Source organism: Motacilla alba, chromosome 10 (genome assembly GCF_015832195.1).
Source record: "Motacilla alba alba isolate MOTALB_02 chromosome 10, Motacilla_alba_V1.0_pri, whole genome shotgun sequence".
Taxonomy (NCBI): domain Eukaryota; kingdom Metazoa; phylum Chordata; class Aves; order Passeriformes; family Motacillidae; genus Motacilla; species Motacilla alba.
The window spans coordinates 17177063-17195028 of record NC_052025.1 but is presented as its reverse complement, the minus strand read 5'-3'; the positions used below and the strand labels follow the sequence as shown (position 1 = coordinate 17195028).

Genomic DNA, 17966 nt, shown 5'->3' with positions numbered 1-17966 from the left:
TACAACATATTATTACAATAATTAACATTTTTATTTAGGAGGCCATGCTCCTTTAAATAGTCACATACTTCCAGAGTGTAAAGCTCATGTAACCTAATCTGTGTTTTCCTCAAATCCCCACAAGTCCATTTACTTAAAAACACCATGCTCCTGGATGGGTGCCTGGCGTACCAAACCTGTCCCGTCGTGCATATTTTTATCCATGTTACTAAATTAGGAAAGCAGAGTGGACTAAGGTTATGCCAACTTGGAAAAAAGAACAGGGTCTGCATCAGTTTGTGCCTTTGCTTTTAAACTCACAACCATCATAAAAAAAAAAAATTAACTTTATTAAGTATCAAAGCAATCTGCTCTAACCAGAGACAATAATGAAAGCAGAAGGGAAATCTGGGGAGAAAAGGTAAGAAGCCAAATGTATTCCCCTGATTTTGAAGCCTCTAAATCAAAATGTGGAGCACAAGTTAAAAAAAATGAGTTAGGACCACATATTTACATGCCAGGGTCTAGAGTAAGAATTTAATTACTGGCATGCTGTACCCATCAGTGGAAATCTACTGTGAAAAGAAGGGAGGGAAGAAGTCGTGTTTATGTGCCTTTACTTGAGATTTACTGAAATCCCTTATATTGAGCTCTATTCAGAATTCCAAGTTGAGTATTCAAGAAGTCTTTACCAGTTAAATACTGGTATGAATAGTAAATACAGATATTGTACTTTACAGCAACATTAAAAAAGTGAGAGAAATGAATATGCAGTTTTCATATCTGGAAGTTTCTCCTGCCCCCAATTAGTAAAGTAAATTCCAAAGCAAAGCAGACTTTGCAATAATCACTCAACATTCCGAGGGTTACTGTATAAATAGACAAAGCAGCAATCAACAATTATCGTTTGATTTATAATTTTAGTAACGATTGAACCCTCCTCGTCATTACACTGAAGTTACCTATGCAAGAGAAAATTATGTAGCATTTATCTATAAAAGTTATGTATTTCAAAATTCATCTTCCTGAACTCTTCCAGCCTTCTGGAAGCACAAGTTGGTTCAGTTACAAGAACTCACTGATCTTACCGTTATTAATTTCCTATTAACTTAGAGGGTTATTCATTATGGAGAGATAATTATTAATTTCCTAATAATGGGTGGGAAGACTCAATCCTCCCTAACATTAAATATGATCAGCCTCAAAAAGGTGTGGTCTTAACAAATGGAATGGGAACACCCAAGTTCTATTTCTGGCTAACACTGACTCCTGCTGTGCCCTGGAGCAAATCACTTCTGTTAAAAACACTTTTTTTCCACTCTGTAAAATGAGGATAACACTCCCTTATCAGCTTCACAGGATCTTTCTCAAATGCTTTGAAGATAAAGTTTTATAAGCCTACAAATGTATTTTAATGAGTCTTAAACTGATTATATTTCTAAAACAATTTGCCTTAAAAAGGAAAAGGATTTGAAGAGAACTGAAAGGAAGGGTCTCTGTGCTGTTAACCTCCTCTAACATTGCTGCAGTTTGCACTTTAAATACACCAAAGGCACACGAATTCATTTTCCCTCAGTCTACGTAAAGGAAGCAAAATGGCAACAAGTGGATGCAAGCTGCAGGAGCTTCCAGAGACAACACAGAGGCGTGGATTTGCAGTGGGAGCCACACTTTCCTTCTGCTGGGGAGGAACCTGCCCTGGACTCTGGCACAGACCTGCACCCCTTCAGCTGCTCCTGCACTTCCCTCTAACATTCCAACAAACAGCAATCCCACTTCTGACAACAAAATTGCTATTATTTGGTCACTGTTTTTTTCCCCCTTGGTCAATGCACTCAGCTCTTGGTTTTTAAAGCTCCTGAACAACAAACACAAAGGGAACCATGGTCTAGCCATGTAAAGACAACTGCTGATTTTTTTTCCCCTCTTCTTAAAGGGAATTTTGCCAAAAGATGGGCTGGGATCATAAACCATACCCTCTTCTTTAATTACTTAGCTTTTGCTCTTGACTTGGCAAAACATTAAGCTTTTCATTTCAGTAAATCTATAATTAACTCCAGCATGTGCTGAGTAAACATAACCTCACTTTTAATTAAATCTTAGAACAAGATGGTACAAAACTTGCTGTTTCTAAAGAGAAGGACCTCTCAAATAATGGGGGGGAAAATCTAATCCTTGTCAAATAAGAAACTTGAATCCAAATTTGAGTATAATCCACCCTCTTTTAAGTCATCTGTTCCCCAAACATGCATTCCAGCTATAAGACCAAAATGTAAACCTGAAGAGGCACCACTACACATCAAAAGACTCCAAGGCTAAAGTCAAACCAAATCTAAATGGTAACAGCAAAACAGAGAACCTTGGCTTTGGGACTCTTCAAGAATAATTTTTATCATGCATCTCATTGGATTTTTTTTTCAAATGACACAATGACTATCACACAAAGAGAAATATTATTTCTCAAGAATAAAAGGACCTATCATATGCATAATAACCATCAGAAACAAAGGGGACCCTTCTAGTTAGTAATTTGTGAGTGACAGAATTCAGAAAGATTCAGAAAATTTCCTTCTGACAGCACATGCATATAGAACTAACTCTACAATTCCAAATTAAAATGAAATATCAGTATGCTGAACAAAAGGAGAAATCTCTGAAAAAATAAAGTGCAGCTACTGTGAAAACACAGTGTCACGTCTAAGTCAAGCTCTTACATGAACTAATGTAATAAAATAACCATCTTTCATTTGTGCTGACTTCTTCCAGTAACATCTTTGGTGTCACACATTTCCAAATGGCCCTCAAGAATTTAGATTATTTAAGTGCTACATTTAAATAGTAGAAAACTTAACAAAACTTACTTCATGTTCAAGAACTGCATTTACCAGAGCCAAATAAATGAACCAAGAAACTGTTAAAGACAGCAGCTACAAGATTTACAATTTGCAGAACAAAAAAATGTTGTGCATTTAAATGAAAACAAGTCCTCAAGAGAACTTTAGAACATTAAATCTCTTTTTACTTATCTGCAACTATTTAATCAGCTCATCTCTGAAAGGCAGAACCTCTCAGGGATTCTGATTACCCTAGAATGTAGATACTGAAGACTCTGCATTAGGCAGAAGCTGGTCCACTTGATTAATCTTATCTAAAGTAAATTCAAAATATGACATTAAGAGAATTCCACAAAGCATTTTCTTCCAGCCATTTGCTATTTTATTTCAGTTTCAACACGTTTATTCTGGACAAATTTTTCCCTTTAATTCTCATCAAGTTCAGCTGAGTCACCTCTGAGCAGTTCTCTCAACAGCTGAAGGAGGCTGATGGAAGCCCCCTCAGCAGTGGCAAATCAAACACAGAGCCTTGAGCCCAAAGCTCAGGATCTGACCCAAGGGTGGCAGCGATTTGGGAGTGTTTGCTGAGCACAAAGGAAGGACTGTCAGTCACACTACCAGAGTGTCACTGCACAGAAGGTGCTTCCCCATCTCCATGCTTCACCTAATGCCCATTTTCCATCATCAGTCCTGTATTGCCTGATTTCTTCAGGAAGCTAAAGCTTATGTCTCCACACTGGCTGCACGTATTTTTATCATTCTCCCCATCTCTTCCCTTAAAATGATTTTTTAAAACTCACTGAACAATCATGACCATACCTGAGAAAAGCAGAGTGGTTGTCATTATCAAATTCTCCCATGTTTTATTAAAACAAGCACTTAAGAGATTAAAACCTTGCCCATCCCAGTGCAGATAAACCACAGCACAAGCTCAACCTCTATCAGAGTCTGAAGAATCTCTACAATCAGACCAGAGGCTTAAATCTAAATCTTAAATGCACACCACTTCAATTAGTTTAAAATTTGATTTCTACAAGGCAAATCTTAAATACTAAAAATGAACATTAAGAGCACAATTGTGGAACAAAACCATTAAAAATGCATAATGAATCAACATATGCTATTAATTGCATTGTTTTTTCCATCTCTTAATCACAATTAAGGAAGACACAGCAAAGAATCATTCTTAAGAATTAAAATGCTATAGAACAGTGGGGTTGTTCAGACACATAACAGCAAACATTTACCATCCAACTGTTCTGCAGTTGCAAGAAAGATATTTTTTAGCAATTGATTTAGGATATTACTGAGAGTATCTTCCTAGATATCCATGGAATTTTGAAAAAACTGACAGTACTTTTAACACCAGACACGGGGAATGGAGACCCAAGAGGAATGCCAGGGCAACCACTCTGAAGTAATTTCCATAAATGACTGTCATCTAAACCCAAAAGCTCTTTTTAAGTGCAGATCTTTAAATTCTGCACAAGTAGAAGCTAAGTCATATCTTAAATGGCTCCTTATTATAAATTAAGAGCCATTTAGAGCTGTCTTTCCCTAGCAGTGCAGTGTCTGCTGCACAGAAAGCAGTGAACAGGCAGGAAAATGATGCACTGCAGTGAAATCACATCCCATCCCAGTTCAGCTGAACTTTGCCAGCTTTCCCAACAGAATGCTAGCTGACACTATAATGAAGATTCATACTACCAGTATAATTAAGGATGAAACAATTAATCAAAATTTATTATTTTGCTCTCTTTTTTCAATTGTTGAATGTTAAGTATTATTTTGAAACTCTAAGATTTTTTTTAATGAAGTCCTTGAAGTCTTCACAGTTTTATAGAGAACATCTAAGAAAACATGCTTGGAAGCCCTCTTTGGGAATTCCTAAACTTCTGTTTAGGAAACAGTGCAATAGATTAACTCTCCAGTGGGCAAATTATGCAGTGTGAGTGAAAGGCTAATCCTGCTTGGGCTGGTAACAGTTGTGTGACATCCAGTCCCACTGACAGTGACAGGATTAGTACCAGCAGCAGCAGTGGCACAAGGGACACCACCACAAACACGAAGACCACACACTGCTGCAGTCCCCAGTGCACAAGCAGGCAACACCAGCAGTACTCCTAAGCATGCAGACTTGTCATGCACACAAAAAACACATTCAGGGACAATGCTCAGGACCAAATTTTCTATAAACTTCAGGAGAAATTTAACGCAGCAAGTCTCAGCTGATACCAGTTCCTAATCAAATGTGGTAGACTCCAAATCAACTCTTCAGTAATGTAAATTATCCTTTTGAAAGTCTTTTTTGGAACCTTTTTAAGTTAATGTGTGAAGTTTTGCAGAAAATGTGTCACTTATTCTTTGAACAAGTCTTTCTTTCATGGTACAGCACCATAAGGTAAATTATCTTTGAGGAACATAAAGCACACTCAAGTCACTCCTTTCTTTTGAATGTAGGACATCTGAAAATTGATGGAAATTTTATTGGCCCTGGGTCATAATGTTTAACAGGTTTATCTAATTTCATTCCAGAGCATTTACATAGTCATATACGGTTTTTTTTCTTTCTAATCATAACCATCCTTTAACTTTTTTTAAGCAGTCTAGAAAAGTGCAAGGAAAGGACAGCAAGATTTCTGCACCCAAAACTTCACGGAGCATTTGCAGAACATTTCTTGAGAATAAACAATGTGAACTTAAAACACACGAAGGTCACATTGAGAAATTAGTTAAAATAGAGCCAAGAGCTAATCCTGTTAGATTAAGTTAGACCAGTTTTCTGAAATCATAAATTTGTATCATCTCTGCAGATCAGAAAATGCAAATACACCAAATGAAAATTAAAAACTAAAATTAAAAAAGTATTCAAAAATCACCATCATCTTATCCAAACAGATGTAAGGGTGATGGAAGAATAATAATGTTATATCTGTTATCAGAGTATTTAGAAGACAAAAAAAAAAAATCATTCAAAATCTGCCTATGGCAAACTTTTTCTGACTTTGTGTCACATTTACTTTGAATAAGTTTTGTTTTTATTATTATAAACTAGCAAGACAAACATTTGTTATCTACTGTCACAATGAGATAGCACTGCCATAGGCACAGCTACTAGACATGTGTCTTTTTAGAAAACAGGAGATTGGGGCTGTTGGGCAAAAAAAAAATGAAGGAAAGACCGGAATCCTTTCTATTGTGGAAAATTGGAAGAAACATCATTTTATCATAATGACAGTTGTCATTGGCATTTTGTGTCTTCTCAAAGAAGTTCAATATTTTCTTGATACGATGGCAAAGGCTGTTAAATAAATATATTTTTCCCACTTCAGCAGCATTTCTCAGGACTCTGCAAGCACACAGAGCACAGCTTTTCCCTAACTAGAGCACTCTGGGAGCAATACAAACTGCAATCCCTGCAAGTGCAGGGTGTAGCACCCAGAGCACCAAGAGCAGATCACTTGGCAAGTGAAGTCGCAGGGCTGTGGCAGGGCTGTGGCCCCTCAGACACTGCACTCACCTGCAGGTAAGTACTTCAGCTGGTTGTTGGCCAGGCGAAGGTGCCGCAAGGACCTCAGGCGGCCGATCTCCGGGCACACGATCTCCAGGGCATTGTCACTCAGGTCCAGAAACTGCAGCTTAACCAGGGAGCCAATGGCTTGTGAGAGAACAGATTAAAGCATGAATGTGACCCAAGAGTGACACTAAAATCTTCACGGGATTGTGAGAGGAGGACAAGCCACAGCACCCAACAGCTGTGTCTGAGCACATCTCGAGGTGTTAGAGCCGGTCTCACAGCTCAGTGACATCAATTGTGGAAATGCTGCTCTAGCTAACAAACAGCTCTGCTGGCAGTGAGACAGGGGTAACAAACACAGTGATGCACAGAGCACTCCCATCTCCAGATCCCCCTCACACAATTCTGCTCTGAAACCACTTTCTCCATTCTCTTCCTCTGACTCTATCCCATTTATATTCAGAAGGAGCATAAATTGAACACAAATTCCTCAAGTTGGGAGCATAACTGCAATTAAGACAAAGAAAAGAAACTAGTACAAGTTCTTGCTCCTTTGGGTTTCAAATCTGTCATGATCTACACCAGCAGAGTATTCAGTGTGGTAACTGCCTGAAAGCAGCAGACACTCTGGATTTTTAGTTTCTGCAGATGAGTGCCATTTAGCCTTTTCACTTTCTGCAATTAGAACTGGATCAAACAGCATTTAGGTGCATTTGAGAATTCATTAAAAGAATTTAACATAGCATAAACAAGGACATTATCAACTAAAAGCTACACTGGTATATTTTGTATGAAAATCTTTAATGTTTTATGGGAAAATAAAGGAAAAATAGGCCTCTTCAAAAGAAGAAAAATGAATATTTGATGATTCCTGCCACTTATCATGAGCTGGTAGATTACTTACCTTCAGGTACAACAACTATGTTATTTGAATGAAGGTACCTGGGGGGAGGAGAAAAAGCAGAGGACACCACCTGTTACCCTCAAGGACTTCTGCTACATAATCAGTTTGCAAAATATCCAGTTTCAGACTGAAAGAGCACCCTCAAAGCCATTCCTCCCTATGACCACAAAAGCTGTGCAAACTGTATAAACTGGCAATGGACAGGTACTTAAGTTTCACTTGGATTATTAAATGATTAGCATAAAAATAAAAGAAAATTACATACAATTATGTAAAACAAACCATTCACAGTTACAATAATAACAGGCTTTAATTTTGCAAGTCATACGGAGGAAAACAAAAAGGGAAAAGAATAAGCAGAGAAAATAACCAGAATAAATCATATTTGATCACCAGGTTATTTGACACTAAATGCTGGCCAAGGTAAGCAAAAAAGCCCACACCCACACAAGTTATACAATTACAAACATTTTCCCCAACAACACATAAACTCACACCTTTAGTGAAGGAATAAGCACATGATCTATTCACTGAAAGTGGGTTTTTCAAGCTTAAAGTACGTTTTTCAAAAGAAAAATCCAATCTTGCACATGGTTATTTATGCAGCTACAGAGGGTGGCCAGATCTCTCACTAAGAATATTCAGCACCCTCTGATGGAGCACTTCCAGTACTTCTGGTAACATAAACACTGATCTTAGATTTTACACATTTCAGATTTCAATCACCATTGCTGCAAAAGAACAATTGGATCTCGTAGAAAATAACAGTAATAAAATTTTCCAATACTGATATCCAGCTGTAAAGGAATATTGAGTACTCAGTGTTCAATTGCTTAGGCCCACATGGAATTATTTTCATGGCATGTTTTCTCCTACTGTATTCCAAGAGCATTTCCTAAAGTAGAAACCTCTCTTTTCATGAAGACAGAACAAGGGAAAAGACACATAAACATTTCAACTGCATGGGGCACCTGAACCTGCTCTTTCTCTTTAAAAATTGTAGTTTGCTAAAAACTTAACAAGCATAAGAATAGCATACATGTTTGTAGAAACAGAGGATGAGAATTCTCCTACCCATTTCAGATGCAGCTCCTGAAAATATTTGTGAACTACTTCACCTAAACTAAAAAAACCCTGATTATGAGGAGCTACACTTCATAGCCCAGCATCAGGGGCACGATACACAAAGAAAAACATGTAAGTGAAATAACTAAGTATGTAACTTTTAGGAAAATAAAAATAATTTAAGTTTGTCTTCACTCAAAATTAAAAGTGACTGTACCAAATTATTCTTTAAATAAATCCTTGTTTTGTGGTCTCTTCCCTGACAACAAAACACCTTTTATTGTCTCATCAAAAACTGACTTGTCCTATTAGAGCTACACAAACCACAGGCCCATTGCAGCTCTCTCCAGACCACCAGAATGTGTGGGATAATGGTGGGACAACTGAGCTTGCTGAACAACAAGTAATTAGGCTTGACTCCTATAAATCATTGTTTGTAAGAAATTATTTTAAGCTGTAATTTAAACAGGTTTTCCTAAAAGCAGTATGAAGTAACACAGAGGTTTGCTGATGCCCAGTGGCAAATCATGATATCAAATATAAAAATATTAATTTTACTGCTCTCAAGACAGAGGCGTGATCAGATAGGATTTGCTCTTGAGTGAGTCAGAGACTGCAGTGACCTACAAACCAGTTCAGTTACACTGTGGACACAGGCACCAGCAAGGTGGGGTTAAAGGGCCACATGAGGATGACAGGATCAGACAGCTGAGGGCATGGGCTCCTCAGATAAACACCTCCTGAGTGGAGCTGGCCATTAAACAAACAATCAATGCTCCACCAGCTACTCACGTGAAAATGACACAAAGGGCTGAAAAGGGGAGGATATCCCTTTTAAGCCCCCACTGCCAATCCTACCACAGAAGGGAATCACAACTTTGTAAGAAAAGGAGAAGGAGGAAAACATTGTCTCAGGGGTTTAATTAAATTAATTGTCAAAATAATCCAGTTCATGGGCCATCCATTTTTTGGACAAGACTGGATAAACTGCTCTGCCTACAGCAATCATCATTCCACAGCTACTACCTCTACATGCTCATCCCTGCTGCTATTTGACAATCTGTGACTTGGTTCCAAAAACTGATTACTGCAATCAGCAAGACTGAGATCATAAAACCCCTGGGAGCTGGGGTGGGAATGAGCAGCAAGGGATGGGCTGGAGGCTGTAACCTGTTACTCTGGCTCTGTCACAAACCTCTGACCACTGCACTGGGAGGTTCCAGGGGTTTATCAGTGTGACAAGTCTACACTGGGGAATTTATGGGGTAAGGTTTTTTCCCCTTAGCTGTATAGACACTGGTATGAAGTTGTTCTCATACCGTAAACAAGAAGTTTTAAAAAATATTAAAATTGGACTTAATACACCTCCGTCAGAAAAAAAGCCCAACAACAAACAAATTAAGAAAACACAACAACAAAAAAATTACCCTTTCTTGCCCTCCAAGAAAGCCCTCCACACTTAAGAGAGAAATTATATGCAAGTAATAGAGTCTAGATTATTTTAAGATGAGACAGATAAGCATAATAAAAATATATTAGAACTCCTACACAAACTCACAATTCCACGAGGTTTGGAAGCTTCTGTGCAAGGTTTTCTGGCTGAAAGAGAGTTAGAGATTTTTTAGGTTTCTAAACAAAAACAAGACACACAAACATTGTGTACCCAAGTAATTTTAATCACTATACTACAACACATCAGCAGGAAAAATGGCAACGAGGGATGTCTACACAATACCCTGGTTCCATACCCCAAGTATCCATCAGGGCAATCTCAGCTGTATCCTGGGTGAGCAATTCACCACTGAACAAAACTACAGCCTAGAAATGACATTATCATGTCCTCAGCAAAATGGGGCTCAGATTTCTGAGACTGAAGAGATGGATTACCTCATCTCCTTTTGAAAATATATTCAAATAAATGAGTTGAAGGGAAGAGATAGCTACGAAGTTGCAGCCTTTACAGACTTCAAGCAGAACAAGAACTGCACAAGATGTCTAACCAGAATGTATTTTATAATGCTGCTAAACTGGGAAATGACCTACAATCTTCATGTAGCTTGATCAATCACCACCAAGCCAGAACTGCTGAATCCATCAAACTAGATTTTCATATTTACATATTAACATGCATATCATTTCTTAACTGCCAACTGATCCCTAGCTGTAATTCTCTTCCTTGGTGGCATTTATAACCATGAGCACATATCACAAAATTGGCTTCACAAGCTTCAGATGTCGTGTTGGAAACTATACTCAAAATTATTCAAAGTTAAGTCAGTTTTATTGCTTAAGAAACCTGCTTTAACATAGATTTGTTTTACTGAAAAAAAGGGGTTACAATACTGGTATATGCAGAAATGACTGTATTTCAAAAGCAGCTTGATCACATAATTAAACTCCTGGTAAAACTATAAACACTCATGTGAATAACCACGATGTGTGATACCTTAAATAGCTATATTCTCTAAAACACATAACTTTTTGTTCATAACCTGATGACGGAGAAATGTGCTGACCTGCAAAAGGCAATATTCTCATGTAGAAACGTGGCCCGTGCTCGATGTGAGCGCCAAGGCCGGCGTGCCCAGCGCGGGGCGGCGCAGGCCAGCAGGGCCGGGCGAGGCCGAGCCCCCGCGCCCGCGCCGTCACCGCGGCAGGCGCTGTCCCGATCCGCGGCTGCCCCCTGGCGGCTGCTCCGCCGCGCCGCAGTCACCGCCCCGGCCGGAGCCGAGCCGGGCAAACGGGCTCGGGCACGGAAACATTCCAGCCTGAACTGAAAAAAGTGTGGGAAAAACCGATTTCACTGCCATCCCACAGCCTTTATTACCATAAGGATGTTAACCTGAACCATAAACCATCGTCACTATTCCACCTGCTGCTCTGTCGGAACAGGACAGCATCACATACTCTGAGGTAGGAAATTAAGATCAATTACTCTTGATCTTGCTTCCGACAGAGCTAATAAGGCAAACACCTATTTGCTTTTAATAGATGGGGAAATTGGGTGCTGGCAGGTTCATGTGATCAGAGATGAACTGGAAAGATTTGGTGCCGGGATACAGGTGTGCTGTATGGCTCCTTGATCCATTCATTATGTCACAGCACTCCATCACTTCCACCTTGCCAATGGAGACAAAAATGAAATTATTCTTAGCCAAGGTAAATTCTGTCAGCATAACTATCCCAGACATTTCATAGGAGTCATCTGTCAAGGACAAGAGTCATTTGAGAAGAGTAAAGAACAAAAGCTGATTTAGTCATTTATTTTCAGAATTCTGAAGGAATGAGCCAGGGGGGCGAAAGTACCACCTAATTTTAGAGAAATATGGTTCAGGTTCTGTTTTGATGGTTTTCAATAATGTTCATGCAATTGGAAGTGTTTATTGATGAGCTATTAGAGAAGTTAAGGAAGACACATCTTCCTTCAACAAATTGTTTTCAAGTATTCTCAGGGGAGATTTCCACTCCCCTCACTGCCCCAGTGTACCTGACTTCCTATGACTTTACTAAAATCGAGGGCACAACTCGTCCTACCAGTACTGGACATCGAAAAACCTCATTATGAAATTCTGCTCTGTAAAATATCTGTGATTTCTGTTTCCCCCAGTTCCTCCTGTTTTTTCCTCTCCATCACCTTTAACCTTTTCTCTCAGGGCATGCTCTCCAAAGGTCCCTTGCTGCTGCTCTCTAGGCTCTCTCCAGTTCACCCAGGCTGTTCCTGAGGATGAAACTCTCTGCTCCAGCTTGTGCTCTAACAGTATCAATAATTACTTCCTTCTGCTCTTAATGGAGATTGTGAAACTTTCCATGTTCCAAAAAGACATCTGCCTTTTTTTGCAACATGCTGCTGACTTGATCTATTTTGGTCCACTACAACTTCCAACATCTCTTCTGTGGAACAGATGCTCAGTGAATGACACCCAAATTTGTTTGCCTTGTTCCAACAATAGTGCTGAGCACTTGAATGAGAGCCCAACAAGGCACATTATGAGCAAGTTATCCTGATTGCTGTGAATCTAATCAAGCTCTGCTTCACGCTGTTTGAAAGCAATTTTGCCTAAGTATGACCTACATTTTAACTTTTGTTTCAGTTTCTTTATCTAGGTCTTAACACTTGCATACAAAACCCTCCTTATTGTTTCATCTCTTGAGCAGTGCAAAGTTTGTGAACCTTACTGCACTCAATCATCGCTGAATTTCACAAATTGTCAAGGCAGAGCTGTTTACAGCTTTTGGCTAATTTTACAGCAGTTTTGATTTGTAACCATGAAGCCTATCCTCCTGTTAAATTATTACACATTATTAAATTACTGCCCAAAACCAGAGTGCTAAAATAATTCTCTACAGTACATGTCAACTTAAGTGACTCATTCAAGATGAAGAAAAGGCATAAAATCTTCAGAATCCTTTCAGCTTTTGGCCCTTTAAGTGGAGTAATGGACTCGTTCTAGGAAACCTTGAAAACTCTACAATTTTGGTGAATTTTAAGTAGGCATGCCCTACAGCTCCTCTACCATTGCTACTATTTTACCTCTCATACCCTGGAAGAGCCACCAAAAAAAAACCAAAAAACAACCACCACATCCAAACCAATCAAGCAGCCAAAAATGAAAACTTGGGAGACCTGAGCCTCTTGACAGTGGCAAGTTCTGATTCTACCCTATAGACTCTTACCAGCTCAGAACATCTCCCTCAGTTATTTAACTGCCCCACACTGAATTTTGAGATCACAACATTGACTCAGGATGAGAATTTCTTCAGTTCAGAGAAGAACAACAAAACAAGAAGAAATCCCAGAAGAAAATGAACTGTGACATGAGCTGACACATAACTGTGTTCTCCTATCAACAGCAGCCCATAGATACAAGTTTTCACCTTAACAGGTTTGGAATTAGACCCTGGGATTGACATTGCCTTGGAAATCAGGCACACACCAAGGGAAAGGTGATTCAGCCTGATGAAGAAATGTAGAATAGACTGCACAGCATCATCTAACAGGAGAAACTGGCCACTTATGGGAGCACTTAGGTTAAAAAGAACCCAAACAGAACAACGAGCCTGACAAGAAAAGCCCCAGAAGGTCTTGAGAACTTGAGAAGGGTAACCATAAAATGTTATGAGCATCCATTTATTATCCTCTACATTACCTACGTAAGTTCAAATACTCACATCTTACAGCTGATGACACCATTCAGGGTCAGATTATCTATAATATAATCTCCTTTTTTTTTTTCTGTTTCAAAAATCAGAATTGCTAAACACACAGACAGTAAACACTGCAATAAAGAGACGGCCGTACCAACGTGGTCAGGGAATTTCTTTTCATGTAAAGTCTCTCCAAGTACTGCAGCCCCTCATCTTTCAGTAACTCCAGGGGGAAGTGATGGAGATTTCGGTAATTTAAGAACAAATTCTTGTGCCTTTCCAGCTTTGCCTCAGAGATTGTTTTACACAGTTCTGATGCCATGACTAAGCACCACATCTACTGCATGGCCTCTTCGGAGAGCAGAGCCATTTCTAGGAGACAAAAAGAGGAAAAAAGCCCAGTGTTACCAGGGTGTAGCCATGCACTGTTTTGCAATCTGTAATCCTGATTCCAGATCCTCTGATAGTTTATCTAAACACACTTGTTCCAGTTAATACACAAAGTCCCCAGAACATCCACTCCAAGAGCTATGTTAGAAGCAAGTCTTGACTATTTTCTGGATTAAGCTTTAGTCCATTATAGGACCTGAAATAACAAAATCTTTGTTATATTTGTTTATATTTAATGCTTTTAGCTTCATATATGTTCAATGGATCTTTTGAATCGTTTTGTCAAAATTGCCACTACAAGAACAAAAAAAAAGTAATTTCTATTAAACATTAGTGATGTCCCATGTCTATCCTGTCACATGTGCTAAAAGAAGAACCCACAGATAAGAAAAACACACAATTTATACAGGATTTCAGTCTCAGATGATTAAAAAAATACCATTATCTTTTAAGGCAGTAAGATAAAAGGCAATGAAAGTTTGAAGTGCTTTCCCATATAAAACTGGTGGAGTAATTTACCAGTTGGAAGAGGTAATTGGGATAGCCAGTAAAGTAATTAAAAAATTATACACTAATCTATGAGAAATCTGAAACGTGCAGTGAGAAAATTTGTAAAGGGTTAGACAAGACAGCAGATTTTCAGCTTGCTCTACTAAAAATAAAACCAGAAAGAACAAAGTGTCAAGCTTCAAATGCCAATTTCAAAACCAGAAAACAAAAGCAGGAAGGCAAATTAAAAATTAACTTGTAGCTGAAACCTGACTTTATTCAACTTGTTTTTCAGATATAACCAAAATTCAAGTCATTATTATGCTGCCTAGATTTAGACAACAACAGCAATTATCCCATAAAAAACATAATAAACCCAGACTATCCATTAATTTAAAGTTACCATTTTGCTACAGACTTGTATATATAAATTAATTCCGAACAGCTTCCCACCAATAACATTTTCTATTTCAGTTCAATCCTTCACTGAAGGAGAGGTTTCTAATCATAACAAATATTGGAAGTGAAGGTCCTGAATCATAAATCCCGTCTGGTTATAGGCATGGTACACAAAACTCCAGCTGAAGAGTGACAACCCAACCCCACATGTAAATCAAACTACTTCATTAGTTTGAGTAGTTCCCTTGATTTTCAGATAACAGCTCTTGGCAGTGATCTGTGTCCTTCTGGAGCAATACACACTTGTGAGGTTTTTAACCATTGTCTTCATTAGCTGTTTTAGGGAACAGGGCACACACACTGGCCCTTGGCACTCCTGACATTAAAGCTCTCTTAGTCCAGAAGAGCAAGGAAATTAAGCCACTACAATTCCCAACTCTACTTCTGTGATCAGCATTAAAGTAACTCCTGGAAAAGTGTTAAAAATTTTAATGGGCATAGTCTGAGTATTTATTATTAACCTCTACAATATAAGACAAGGTAAAGGAAAGCTCATCTTTCCCTGATTTTTTTTTTTAATCACAAGCTGAGAAATGGCAAAACACACACATAAATATCCAATAGCCTTCCAAATTGTCCAGAGATGGTTTTCAGGTGTCCTGCACTTGTGGGCTTCTCTTCACAGAGCTGTGACTCCATAAAACCACTGCACATTTAGCCGTGGCACACACGGATACACAGACACGCAGCGCCACAGATGCAAAGTCCAGTCACAACCTACTTTGGCTCTTACTTCAAAGGAACCTCCTCCACTCCCTTCCACCACCAGCCAAACTTTTCCTCTCTCAATTATCTTTTTCCAAGGATGAGGAGCTGCCTTACCGAAGAGGAAGAGCCACAACCATACTCTTTAAGGAGAGTGAAAAAGAAGGATGAGGGCTGACAGCACCCAGTGACCATGGCCCTGTGAGGGGCCGGGTCCCTCAGGGAAGGGGGCACGGGGGAGAGGGGGTGAATGAGGGGAAACAGAGATGGGAAAGGGGGAAAGAAGGGAGAGAGAGGGGCACCAGGCAAGGGGGACACGGGGAAGAGAAGGAGAAACGGGGAGACAAGGAGGGAACGGGACAGACAGGGGCGACGGGGCCCGGCCCTAGCGCGCACCCCCTCACGGAGCGCTGCCGTGCCCGCGCGGTCCGGCGAACAGACAGCAGGGGCAAAGCACCGGAGACAACCTCCCACCGTCAGGACCCGATCACCTCGGCCCTGCTCCCGTCCCCTCCCTCGGCCCGGCCGGGTCACGGCCACTCACCGGGGCCGCCGCAGCGGGAGCGGCGCCGCCGCCGGCCCAGGGACCCGGGGGCGGGACGGGCCGGGCCGGGCCGCGCGAGACCGCGGCTGCCGCGCGGCTCTCGCGAGACACCGCCCCGCCCCGCCGGGGTAGCAGCCAATCACAAGGCTCCGTCTCTCCCGCCTCCCTCCGCCAGCCAATGGAAGCGCGTCCCCCCTCAGCGCCACGCCCACCCCTCGCTGTGGGCTGAGGGGCCGCGGGTGGTCCCGGTGTCCGGGTGTTCCCGGTGTTCCCGGTGTCCCGGTCTCTGCCGGTGCTCAGGTGTTCGTGTGTTCCCTGTGTCCCGGTCTCTGCCGGTGCTCAAGTGTTCCCGGTGTCCCGGTCTCTGCCGGTGCTCAGGTGTCCGTGTGTTCCCTGTGTCCCGGTCTCTGCCGGTGCTCAGGTGTCCGGGTGTTCCCGGTGTTCCGGTCTCTGCCGGTCCCGGTGTTCCCGGTGTCCCGGTCCCTCCCGGTGCGGCTCCATGCGCCAATATGGGGGCTCCACTTGCCTCCCTGCGTGTTCACACAGCCCCCGGTGCTTACAAGTCATCCCTGCTTAATCGCTGATAAAGGAGAACATCATTTGCTGATAAAAGTTGTGGTCAGGGACCACCCTCTATCTTTGCTGCCGCTGCCTTTTATTTCTGTTAACACAGAGTGGAGGCGCTCAGAGGGTCCTGCCTGCACCCACAACCTGCCCATCACGACCATTTTTACCCATGACAGTTGCCCTGTGGAAATGTTTTGATTTTATGTGTATTCACACACACTAGGATGACACATGAAGGCTTGTTTGGGTCTTGTTAGTTCTCTGCTGACAGCAAATTCCCTCATCCTCAGGGTTTTTAACATCACCGGGTATTAAAAAGTTGCTTTTTGCTGAAGCAAAAAGCCTCTACAGCTGGCTAAAAAAAGAATCTCAGCTGCAGAAATCCTCTTTCTAGTTTCCACAAACTAAGTAACATAAACTGGTCCTAACGAGACTGACGCAGCAGGTCTGCAGGGTTACTAAGGTGAACACCTTGCAGAAGATATTTCTTCCATATATTCATATAACTTTCACTTTAAATAAATCAACATGCAGAAAAGCTTGAGATCTTTTCCCTTGCAGACTCATTTCTCTCTTTTTCAGTTCTAAATAAAGAATAGCAGCTCTTAATGGCTCATTTGTCATTTTCCTGCACTTGAAAGACAATAATTGATTGTGACAACTACACTTGCTCCATCTTACTTTGCAATCACAGTCTTTTTGGAGTTGTTTTTTTTCAGAAAAAAATAGATTGGGTTTTGTTGAAATAATTTACCCTTCAAAAATCACCATCCTCCGTATTTATCATATCATTCTGTATACATGATTCCTTACTGTGGTTGATAGCACTTGCCTGTTTTTTTCAGCTGATGTTACAAAGTGGCCTGCTTGTAGACCACCATGGTTTTAAAAACAGCAAACACATCACACTTCTTAATGTCACTTTGGTCTTGCTCTATAAATATCTGAGAAATTAAAAGTTAAGCTTATTTCAGACGAAAGCAGAAGCTGAATATGAGGACTTCTAGCAACATGTTCCTCAGAGAGAATTCAGTGTGTCAAACCAAATGTCCTTCTCCAGGATACTGAGTCATTGATCAGGACAGAAACGGTGTTTCTGTCTTCTTCTACTGCAATAGAAAAGGAAAGATGAAGCTTTTTTCCTGGGAGACCTGCTTTTAGCAGAGCGAGGATATTAATGTGTTTATTTACACATAGGTTGTAGTGGTTTGGGCTTTTTTGGTTGGAAATTTTTTGAGAGAGTAACAGGTAGGAAATAAGATTACTGCACTCTGACATTGTTGAGAGCAAATTGTGTCTGTTCTTTTCTGCTCACACCAACACACATCACTTTTTCTTGTGTCTTTCCCCCTGAAAGGTCACTCAGGA

General features: G+C 40.5%; 1 protein-coding gene across 5 annotated transcripts in view; it reads right to left on the bottom strand.

Moving 5' to 3' along the window:
• LRRC28 (leucine rich repeat containing 28) overlaps positions 1 to 16110 on the bottom strand; it is a 48349-nt gene extending 32239 nt beyond the window's left edge. The window contains exons 1-5 of one of the 5 annotated variants that reach the window (XM_038146701.1): positions 16032 to 16110; positions 13599 to 13816; positions 9858 to 9898; positions 7235 to 7272; positions 6334 to 6471 (exon numbers count right to left, since the gene is read on the bottom strand). In XM_038146701.1, the coding sequence (XP_038002629.1) occupies positions 6334 to 6471; positions 7235 to 7272; positions 9858 to 9898; positions 13599 to 13781 (400 nt within the window). In that variant the 5' untranslated portion in view covers positions 13782 to 13816; positions 16032 to 16110. The other 4 variants (XM_038146703.1, XM_038146704.1, XM_038146705.1 and 1 more) reach the window with 4 other exon arrangements.
• Positions 16111 to 17966: the final 1856 nt, after the last annotated feature.